The sequence below is a fragment of the Talpa occidentalis genome, unplaced genomic scaffold, assembly GCF_014898055.3.
Source record: "Talpa occidentalis isolate TD23 unplaced genomic scaffold, MPIMG_talOcc4v2.1 talOcc4.11, whole genome shotgun sequence".
NCBI classification, from domain to species: domain Eukaryota; kingdom Metazoa; phylum Chordata; class Mammalia; order Eulipotyphla; family Talpidae; genus Talpa; species Talpa occidentalis.
The window spans coordinates 18,146,524-18,158,322 of NW_023601104.1; the positions used below are offsets into that span (position 1 = coordinate 18,146,524).

The following is an 11,799-nucleotide window of genomic DNA, read 5'->3' on the forward strand; positions in this document are numbered from 1 at the left end:
AACATAGAAATGCATATATCTCTTCAAATTAGTGTTTTTGCATTGTTTGGGTAAATACCTATGAGTGGAATTGCTGGGTCATATGGTAGATCTAGTTTTAACATTCTGAGACAACTCCATACTGTTTTCCATAGAGGCTGGACCAGTCTACATTCCCACCAGCAATTTGCAAGGGTTCTTTTTCTCTACATTCCTGCCAACACAAAACCAAGTGACTTTTAAGAACTAACATGTTATTGCTAAAATGAACACATGGTAAAATCAGAGTGAAAAAAAAAAAAGTTTGCTTAAGTAGCCTCAAATTCCAAAGGGTGCCAATTAACCACTACATGTAACATAGTTATAGTTTTAAATCTAGCTTAACAACTTCTTAATTATTAGGTAAGCATTTTGTGGGCAGGGATATATAATTGGGGTTGTAGAACTATAATTAATTTTTAAAATCTTTACCTTTAAGCTTAAACTACTATGCATTTATCTGTGTGCATATTATTCAGTAAGAGATTAGCATTAAAAGAAATGTGTGACCCTACAGACTAATATACAGTGTGTTTGTGTGCATGTGTATAATTATGGATATGCATGTGCATGTGCAGGAAAAATGGCATTTCCTGAGGCCAACTGGTTGCCAAGGAGTTGCATGGCAGTAGTTTCAAGAGAAGGTTAATAATAAAATTTGCCTGCTGCTAACACATAAAATAACAATTCACTTTCCTCTCTCTTAGGTGAAGTTGGACTCCTGATTTGCAAAATCACACGACTTACACCATTTGCTGGCTATGCTGGAGGAAAGACTCAGACAGAGAAGAAAAAACTGAGAGATGTCTTTGAAAAAGGAGACATCTATTTCAACAGTGGAGATCTCTTAATGATTGACCATGACAATTTCATCTATTTCCACGACAGAGTTGGAGATACATTCCGGTGGGTTTCTGAGAATTATTGAGCCAAAACAGACACATGCATAGTATGGCTTACTCTTGAATGGAATTGCATTCTATTTTGGTTATGGTGCTCCATTACCTTTTATATCTTTAGTGTCTCAGTGCAACCCCCTGTATTCCCAGAAAATAAGGAGCAAAATACATGAGCTGTCAATCTGTAGTACAAAGTTAACTTAGTTGAACACCACCAGATAAAAATAAGACAGAAAACTTGTGTCTGATTTTTGGAACCTAAGTAGCTAAGTCCATCCAGTTCTTGTTTATCCTCAGTTATTACCGGTCACTCTTAGGACCACCAGGAATTTTCACACTCTTTCTAATCATAGGGCTTTTCTTCAGATAAAATCCAATTCAAAATAATACAGACTTCTTTGAAAAGGAAATGAAATCTCCAAGTCCCACGGCTCCTCTCTCCCATTCTACAATTTCCCTACCAGGCAGATTCCCAGAGAACCCCAGGTCAGCACATTGAAGTTTAGAGTCAATGAAATTAATTCCCAACAGTAGCATGATCCTCCAGCCTTGTGACACTTTTGTTGAATCAGCTGTCTTCCTGTGTAAACTACCTGAGGCCAGTCTTATTCACCCCCAGCACCTAGCACAGCAGGCAGCACATATGACTACTTTTTGCATGTATGGATGAAGGAGAAATAGCAAATGTAGACTGTAGTAGAAGGGAGCATGTATATGAATGAAAAGAACTAAGTCCCCAGACCAGCCTCTTTACCTGACAAGCTGTGTTATTAAGACAGGTAACCGTTCTAGATCTTAGTTCCTTCACCTATGAAAAGGGTGTCTCCAGGATCATCAGGATATCCTTCATGTCTAACACTCTGTGACTCCAGATCCATTTCATTATTTTATGTCAACTTCATATTCCTTGAATAATAATTCTGGAAGATCTAATAAAGCTTTAAACTTAAGACAAATTTTAACTCTGTTAAGTGAAAAATAACATTCTCATTTCCCTGCTGATAAAAAGTATGATATTTTTCCTTCTATTAAAAGTTTTCTTATGGCCATGAGACTTTGAAATTCTATTAAATAGAAATTCACTAAATGAATTAAATAGCAACTGAAGTTAGTGAATGTGAAAAGTAAGAGGCCTACCTAAGCACAGCAAAAAGTAATTGAGATTTATTACTTTTATTTCCAGTGCCTTTCTTAGACCAAACCTGTATTTTTATATGAGAATAGCATCATCATCATCATGTTTCACACAATAAGGTTGAAATTTCACAATTTATCATTTAGTCCTATGTCTTTGTTTTTTATTCCTCAAGCAGAACACCTCTCCCATGACTAAGCTCGGGAGCTTGGAGGTCAAGACAGGAAAATGAGTACAGCCACTCCATAGAGATCTGAAGATGACACCTAATTTCTGTCATTGAGCCCAGGCCAGAGGCCCAGCAACCTCTGCTAATGCTGTCTTTTCTTCCAGGTGGAAAGGAGAAAATGTGGCCACTACTGAAGTGGCAGACATACTAGGACTGGTTGATTTTGTCCAAGAAGTGAATGTTTATGGAGTACCTGTGCCAGGTATGCACACGATGTTATAAATCTAGGCCTAGACTCTTACAGTAACTGAATTTAATTTTAACCACAGGGCAAAGTTTACCATCTCTTTCCCCCACCATGTGGAGACTCAAACAACTCTTTCAATCACCTGGGAGTTTATGTTCTACTGTAAATCGGCCATGCAAGTACATCTGAATCGGCCATGCAAGTACATCTCTGTAGCTCGGCTCACCAGCTGTTCTTAGGTTCACTGGCAAGCCAGATCTCTCCAAGGTACGGGGTCCCATACTAGGATTGGCACATCTTGAGAAAAGATGTGTCACTGGTTAATAGCTGGGAAATGGCGTCTTAGCCTTTGAACTTGAAAGCACAAAAAAAGAGCAAGTGAAGTTAGTCGCAGAAAAAAATGTGAAGCTTATTTTCTTCAGACTTTTCTGTGAAAGCAGATCCCTGACCCCAGAGCATCCCACTGAGTTTTGAAATCATCACATAGAGTGCCTCCAAGCACTTGGTGGTGCCAGGCAAGAGGGGAGTGCTGCAGTTTGACTGCATCCTGGTTCCAGACACTAAAATTAGGGATAATACCAGCAGAGCAGATGGTCAAAAGAACCAACTCACTTTCATTGCAGAAACACCAAACACAAAGGTACACATGAAGATTGTTATGAGAAGAAATCATTTTAATTAGAGATCACGGAGGGTTAATAACTCCAAATCACTGTTGAAATAACCCAGCTCTCAGTTACTAGGACTCGCACCATATTCAACATGGAAATCCAAAAAAGTCCCTTATTCCTGAACTGTGACAGTCCTCATGACCTCATGCTCTTTTTATTTTTTTAAAGAATAGCTGAGACTCTCTGTTGCCTCTTCATCTCCCATTCTGTGATAGTGACCCGTTGGGAAGTGTCATCACATGCCACATCTGGGGTCGGACAGTGGGGGGCTCAAAATGCTTCTCACGTTAGACTCAGGCTGCATTAACACAAGGGTCATTGCTGAAGGTACCATGTGCTAGACTCTCACAGGACCCACCTGGATGCTGTGTGCATTTGTAAGTGCCAAATTTTAAAAGGGCAACAACACAGAAGAATGTGGGTGAGAAGGTGAGAGGATCTGGGGATGAGCTGGATGGAGCTAACCACACTCTCCTTAAAGTGGAGTCCCTGGCCAGTGGCAATGACATCACACACTTTATTAAAAGTCAGTTTCTTAGACCCACCCACACCTAATCAGACTCTCTGGGGTGGGATGCAGAGAGCTGTGTTTTAACAAGCCCTCCAGTGACTCTTAAAAACACTGGAATCTGCTTTGGGGGTGATGAAAAATTTCAAGAAGTAGTTTCTTGACGGTTACGTAACGAGATGGTTACATAACATTGTGAAACACTAAATGCCACTGAATTGTATACGTTAAAATGGCTAAAATTATGAACTTTATGCAGCTGTGTCCACAATTTAAAAAAACAAAAAACTAAACCCTGGAAAGTACTGATGCCTCATGATTCCAAAAATCTGGCCTTTCATCCTGAACACTTTAAAGCCCAGATCTAATGGATCAGAACTTATGGGGTTTCAGACTCAGAAACTTCATGTCTTTTTAATTCACGAGCAAGTGTAACCATCAGTAAGACCTGGGAGCCACTGCAAAGAACAAAGAAAAGGAGGCTATTGATTTTTAAATGATTAGAAAACAGGCAGGTAGAACCAGGAGCAGGTGGTGTACTAGTGCACCAAATGCAAACCAGTGGATTGAATTGACCAGGAAGCAAATTTTCGCCTGAGAACTCTCATTTTACCGGAGGGACCAACCATTGAATGAGCTGCCTCCAATGGCAGGCAGTTTCCCAACAACTAGGGCCTGTAAAGAGCCTTGGTAGCCACTAGGGATCCTGTGAGAACTCGTGCAGTAGTGAAAGACAAGATGAACTCTAGAGATTTGAGACTCTAAAGTCTCCCCCAGCTTTCAGATTCTGTCATTCACGGTGCCACGCCAGCTATTGACTGGCCTCTTACACAGAGAATAGCCCCATGCCAGCCTTGAAATGTGACAGGTCTGCCTACAGTCAGGAATTGGTTCACCCTGATTCAGCAAGGGCTGAGTAAAGGCCTTCACAGCTCTCAGCTTTAGACCAGGAGAAACTTCTAGGTTTGGGCATCAAAGGGAGTTGAGTTTTTCTAGCTGTCACATCAGAACTGCCCAACCACTCCATAGAACTTGCAATGCTCAATAGAACTTTCTGCAACAATAAAGAGGTTGTAGTGTGGGAAAGCGGAGAAGAGGCCTAGCACACAGTTTCATTATGGATTCGGACACACAGATAAAGGAACTTGGAGCATTCAAGAGATTTGACAGGCCTTTAGTGCTGAAGCACTGAAACAGGTACCGGCACACCAGTGGGCAGGCAGCAGGGAGATTGGCATGAGGAAGGCAGGGGGGCAGGAGGCTGGTCTGAAGTTGGCAGCAATCAAGCCTCCCAGTGCCAAGATCTCCATGCTCTTTCTCTGGGTCCTCTTATGAGCACCTCCCATAGTGAACACCTCTCTGCCATGGTGTCCTTGTGTGCCCCAAGTTCCCGCTCCCAAGTGCTTTTTGCACCAACACGATATCATGTGTGGGCAATGAAACCTGGGAGGAAAGCAAAACTGCAGGTGATGGCCGTAGAGGCTGGCAATGGGAATGAAAAAAAAAAAAAAAAAAAAACCTGACTGTAGTGGCAGGAAGAAACAGTGCAGGTTCTTTATGATCCAGGACTCGAGAGTCCTAGATCCCTCGGTGACTTTTCAGGCTTTTATTGAGCTTCTACCAGGTACATGGCAGGCAGGGGTACCGGGGGGGGCAGGAGGCTGGCAGGCCTCCTGGTCCCCGGCAAGTCTTCACTCCTTCTGGGGTCTCTGGCATTCTCTCGTGGTCTCTGCTTCTCTGCTGCTTCCACCACTGCTGTTCTCTTTCCTCTCTCATTCCCTTCTTTCTGCTGGCATCCCCATGATGCCACCCTTACAAGCCCAGTCTCAGCCCAGGTGTACCCACTTACCATGCCCACACCCTACTCCAGGTGCCCACCATCAGGCATGCATGTAGGACCGCAGGGATCCATCATTAATGCTAATGGCGGAGGGCGGAAAAGCCTGATAATTTTTCACTTACCCTACCCTGACTCCATTTTCCCTACAGAGGTTCTGTTTGTGCATAGTCCAGCATGGTATCCAATAGCCATCATTTATTTAATTATAATCAGGTTTAGTAGCTACGTGTGTCCTGTGGTGACCATATTGCACGGCACAGCTCTAGGGACTATTATACTCACAGAACTATTAATACTTTGTTTTGGAACCTGAACTAACCCCAACCACCCTTTAGCAGTTGAAGAAGAGGTCTGAGGTCCATTCGCCTCTCACTTGGGTATTGCTTCTGCCACAGCAAGAAGCCAGGTGCCAGTGGAGACTAAAGATTTGTTACATCAGCCTCTGCCTTAATTCTGAAAGGAGCTTATTGAAGAAATTTGAGATTCCTGAGACAGGTGCCTTTCAGACAGCTACCCGAGACCCCTAGAGAAAGAGGTTCCAGCATCCTGCTGCCTCCCTCCTTTGATGAAAGGCAAATCAGATGAGGACGTTCTTCCTTTGTTTTCGTTTTCTGCCTTCCTTAGACCCATAGGTAAACACACAATCACCAAGGGAGAAATTTCCAAAGCTGGGGCCCAGGTGACGAGGACAGCTCCTTCTCCATCTCTGATTACAGCTAAGTAGTTCAGGGAAGGGGACCTGCACTCCCGCAGGGTCTGCTGGAGCAGGTAGAAGATATTAATACCTAATTACCACTGTCCTTACAAGAAAACAATGGTAATTGTTATGAACACCTCTCCGCTTTTCGGCCCTGTGTGATGGGGAAGAAAGAGTTGTTAGGATCTGTTTTCTCTGGAGAGCACAACCTCTTGGGACTAAGGGGCATCAACAGGAGGGCATAAAACGGCAGGTCCTTGCACTTTACCCTCACCTGCTGTCCCGCAGCTTCTCTGAAATGCAGAGAAGTGAAGCTATTAAGAACCTTGATTAAATCAGTAAGTCTCAAAGGTGGTGTTTGTACCTGGAAGTGCAACAGACATCATACTGCAACCTAAAGAACAACCTGGGCTCGATTATTCTTGACAGCAGACAAAGGGCTTTTCGCTGGAATCAAAAAGAAAAGAAAATTACTTTAGCCGTGGATTCTATTTCCCACTCAGTTGTTTTCATCTAAGCTGCTAAGATGGAAGATAGTTACAGCAGACCCTCAAATGACATCCTTTCATTCAATGTCATTTTGTTGTAACAGAAATGAGAATAAAAGAATCTCAGCCACAATGTTAAGTGAGGACTTAATGTATAAGTACAGGATCTGGAGCCAGTCTGCCTTCATTCAGTTTCTGAACCTGTCTAGTATTTGCTATGTGAATTTGAACAAGTCTCTTAATGTCTTTAAGCCTCAATTTCTTCACCTTTAAAATGAAAATAACATTTATACCTCTTTGTAAGGTTGCTGTGAGGGTTAAATGAGATAGTCCATAAAACATACTTAGTATAGGATATGACATGTAAGATTCGATCAGCATAAAACTGTTGTTGTATTGTTGGTATATTCATTTTGTTGTTACAGTCACTTCAACATATATTTGAAATACAAATGCCAGCTATACAAAAGAAACCCATGCCGTAATATCTCTAAGTCCACTGTTCTTTACACTAGCAAAGTATCATTAAAAAAAAATAATAACTACAGCACATCTGATTTTCTCTCACTTTATTTCTAGGTCATGAGGGTCGAATAGGCATGGCCTCTATTAAGATAAAGGAAGACCATGAATTTGATGGAAAGAAACTCTATACGCACATTGCCGATTACCTGCCCACTTATGCAAGACCCCAGTTTCTAAGAATACAGGTGATATCTCTTGTTCTCAATGACCCTCCCTCTTAAAGTAGTCCCCTGTCTCTTAAAGAACAATTCCCCTTCTACCATGGCAAGTGGTACATTCGCCAAGTTTTCACTACCCTTTCCAGGAAGCTCAACCAAGAAAGCAGAAATAGCAGAAACCAGATCTTAATCACCTTCTTCCTAAAATGACAAAACAGTTCATTTAATAACAGTACTAGGAAATAGTTTAGAGTCTGTGGTGATGTATAACAGATGCTTACAATAGAAACGCTCCGACTGCCCATTGTTTCCAGTTTTAAGGAATGGAAAAATCCACTGCAGCCCTATACCTTTCTACATTATGAATTTTAATTGGGCATAATTAGTTGGAACTACCAAAGGCTTAACTACCACCACTAGAGGGATGGAGATTTGTCCTTCTCAAACATTAACCCCTTAGTTAATTTAACACCATCACTTTTGGGCTTTAAGCTCCATTATTCTGTACTTGAAGACTTAAGAAAGGAAGGATATGGGTACCAGATATTTCTGAGATCGTAGAGCTCTTTCTGTTGATGTTCATAAAGCACTGATATTTGCTTGACAGTGAGATGGTTGAGAGACATGAACATTGAAATAGCCTCAAACCATCACCTATTAATTGAAGAAACAAATCTTCAGTCTAACAGACAAACTGTAATACAATAGTGGTCTGTGTAGATCATCCCAGCATCACCCCACCATTGTTCATAATATTCCAGTAATACTTGATGCCACAAAGGGTTGAGGTTCTGAAAGCATGATGGATCAGTATTATTAAAAAAAAAAAACAAAAAAAACACCTCACTTTCATAGCTTTCAAATGAGCCGGGGATGCCAAAGGTGACCTGCCCCCCTCCACCACCCCACCCTTACCACTTGCCCTACACCCTACCTAATCTGTTTGCAAAACACTGCACAATATGGATTGTTTGATGTTTTTCAGGATGTCATTGAGGTCACCGGAACTTTTAAACACCGCAAAGTGACCCTCGTGGAAGAAGGTTTTAATCCTGCGGTCATCAAAGATGCCTTGTATTTCTTGGATAACAAAGAAAAAACGTATGTGCCTATGACTGAGGACATTTACAATGCCATAAATGATAAAACTCTGAAACTCTGAATATCCCTAGGAGAACCACTCATAATATTTGCAGAAAGAAACTGAATGGACCTAGTACAGCCACTTGATATAATCCAAGTTTAATTTGATTGAAGATTGTGAGGTGCAATTTTTTATGCATACCAATAAGGGGAGACTTTTTAAAATTACATCTGAACCTTTACAAGTGAAAACATTTAGAGATAATTATTTTTCAATTTGCATCTACTCTTTGTACTTGCAAACTAAGCTTGTTAGGGGAAGGTGTTATTTTTTTTTAATATATAATAAAATAGATGAACGCCAACATATAAGATGTCATTGTCTCTTTTTTGATTTTATTCAAAAAGCAAACCCTGAGTCTGACAGCCTCGTTGATAACTTTTCACAGGTGTCCCCACTCATAATAATAATGGTATTCTAGGTTTTTAAAAATGGCAGAGTTGGGAGAGGAGCCAGTCAGGAATGAACACCCCAGTGGAAATCCTGCTCCCATGTAAAGCCAGCTACCCTCACCTGTTAACATCCTGGCCGCTGCCTACAAACAGCACCATGCAGCAGGTGGGAATTCCATGCACAGTCTTTGAAAGAGCCTTATTGGCAAAACTCTCTCTATTGAAAAATATTCAATAAATAGCTTTCAGCTGTATCAAAGGTTGCAAACTCATGATCACCAGGATTCACACAGGGGTACTCAATGACATGGTGAGAGGGGACTCCAATCCCACCCTTGACACAGCACTAGAAATATTTTCCAAACTTATCCACTCTTTCAGGTGACTCTAAAGAGGACTCATGACTGGAACTTCTTCCCCACTCATTACTCCCAACACGTTGCCTGAGCACTTCATATGCATAAGGGACTTGCAGATGCCTAAGAAAAACCCTGGCTACCCCTGTGTCTTTTCCTATGATTTAGAGCAATTATTGCCTGTAAGGCAGCACTTGGGAAGTATCTCTGCCTTTGCTTTAATGATCTCCCAGTGAGAATCTGAACCCAGCTGATAGGAGATAACACAAATTTTGCTTTTGAGAGTATCACATTGTGCAATTGTGTTACTTGGAAACTTACTATAGTGAATCCAGCTATAAACAGAGGTTTTGTTAAAGCAGTGACATGATTCTATGACACAAGGGGTGTTTTTGGGAATAAGAGGTCATCACTTAAAACCTTAGCCAGAATATTAGTATTCCATAACCAGAGCCTACTGGAACTTGACCAACTTTAACTCACATTTTACACTATCCACTTGGAAACTGAGAAACTCTCCCTCCCAGCCTGATGGCTTCCTCAACCTCCCACTTTCCCTGCTGACCATTAAAACCTGTGAAAATGATGCCAAGAACTCCAAAATTCTCTTTCAAATCACCAGAACCAATGGTGAACCTACCCAGCTTGGGATAGTTGCAAAAAACAAGGGAGTAAAAGTGCAGGTCCCAGGAAAACCCAGCATAGAGCAGTACTTGAAAATTCAAGTCAATTAACAGTGCATGTCTATTCTACACACATGTTATTGGCTATAGCAAAACTCAAGCAATCCTAGAAAATGTCTAGTCAAACCTTTTGCAGTGCCAACAACCAGGCGCAGAGCAGGCAGGGGGCCTGGGTTCTGGAGTCCCGAAGTCTGGCAGAACTCCCAGCCCCCAAAGAATCTTTACTCTTTCTCTTTGGGCTCTCTCTAGTGTCATCTGGTGGCCCTGCCTCTCTGTAGTCACTTGTCCTCTCGTAGCCCTTCCACCGCGCTCTCTGCTGCCACCAAGCCAGTGAGGCATCATAAGGCCAATTTAGATAAGGCAAAAAAGCTGGTGTCATGGTTGGCAAGTCCCACGCAATTGTTAGGCACTGAAGGATGCTAAAGAAGGCAGGCAAGGCTTTCAAAAAAAACAAATCAAAAAAAAAAACAAAAAACAACTGTGGGGATGATGCCGAGGGTTCCAAGTTCTCTTTTAAGCTGCCTGAACTGACAGTGAATCTACCCAGCTGGGATGGTTGCAAAACACCTCTTTATTTCTGGATGGGCGGGGGGGAATTAGAGCCAGGGAGGTGAGAGACTTGTCTGAAGTCACATAGCTTGTAGCTTCCATGTTACAGGGAAAAACAGCATCTTTATAGACTTGTGGTTTCCAGAATGTAGTCCCAGCCCAGTAGTGTCTGCATCAGCTGGGAGCTTGTCAAACATGCAGTCTTTTTTTTTTTTTTTTTTTTTGCACAGAACTAGAGTATAGGCCAGAGGTACAGAGGGTGAGAGGATTCACCAGAGAGAGAGTGGGGAGCAGAACAGGCAGATTTACTGAAATACACTGCCTAGGAGAGCAGGGGGCGAGACAGGAGAGGTCTGCTGTGCCATGTGGGTAGCTCTTTGGCCAGGGAGGGAACTCAGGCCATAGCAATGATAGCACTGAGACTTAACCCCTAGGTCACCAGGGAGGCCCCAAACATGCAAAGTCATGGTCTTACCTACTGACTCAGAGCCCAGCAATCTGCTTTCATCCATCCTCTTGGATGCGCCAACACGGCTTGGCTTGAGAACCACCAGCCCAGAGCAGTACTTTTCAAGCTTTCATGTGCATTTGAAGCACCTGGGGACTCCAATGCTGCTGGCCCACACACCCCTTTTTAGAATAGCAAGCAGCTCTAGAGCAAAAGTCCCCAAACATTGTTGCACTTGGGGAGCTTAGGAAACTGTCAAAAATCCCAAAGCCCATGCCCATCCCATACCAATTAGATCAAGATTTCTGGGAATGGGAGCCAGGCATTAGTATTTTTTTGACTCGGTATTTCAGGATGCAGCAAAGTTCAGGAATACGGTCATGGGACAAGAGGCAACATGAAGATTTAAGTTCTTGACAAAGATTCTCTCCTTGACTAAATCCTCGCCAGACTTCTCTGAGCCCTCTTGTCATCCACGCCTGAACTTTGCCCTATAAAGACATGAACAAGAACTTAGTTTTAACAGCTCATGGGTGCAAACCTAGGATGACCCCAGCCCCCGCTTAAAGTTCACCAGCAAAAACTCAAGGCTACCAAAGAATTGGCTGTTTGTTCCAGTCACGCATCTTCCAGTCTCTGTGGGAAGGTAGGGCTGTAACCTCCACAAGCTGCAGTTGGCAAGCCCAGATGGTTTTCACATGGACCAATACCAATGCCCTCTCCCTGCTTTTGTGTTTCGTTCCCTGAGCCTGTTGAGCCCCCATCTGCCCCTCCCTACTCCCTCATTCTCTTTTTAAAATGCCCAATGAGGACCTCCCTGGTGGCAGAACAGGTTGAGCGCAGCACTGTGAAGCTGTCCCCAGCCTCTGCAG

General features: G+C 42.6%; 1 protein-coding gene across 1 annotated transcript in view; it reads left to right on the top strand.

The window, feature by feature from the left end:
- SLC27A2 (solute carrier family 27 member 2) overlaps positions 1-8,806 on the top strand; it is a 43,295-nt gene extending 34,489 nt beyond the window's left edge. Inside the window, exons 7-10 of the mRNA XM_037501753.2 lie at positions 726-924; positions 2,386-2,483; positions 7,252-7,382; positions 8,341-8,806. Coding sequence (XP_037357650.1) covers positions 726-924; positions 2,386-2,483; positions 7,252-7,382; positions 8,341-8,517 — 605 coding nt within the window. The 3' untranslated portion in view covers positions 8,518-8,806. The remainder of the gene's footprint in view (positions 1-725; positions 925-2,385; positions 2,484-7,251; positions 7,383-8,340) is intronic.
- Positions 8,807-11,799: the final 2,993 nt, after the last annotated feature.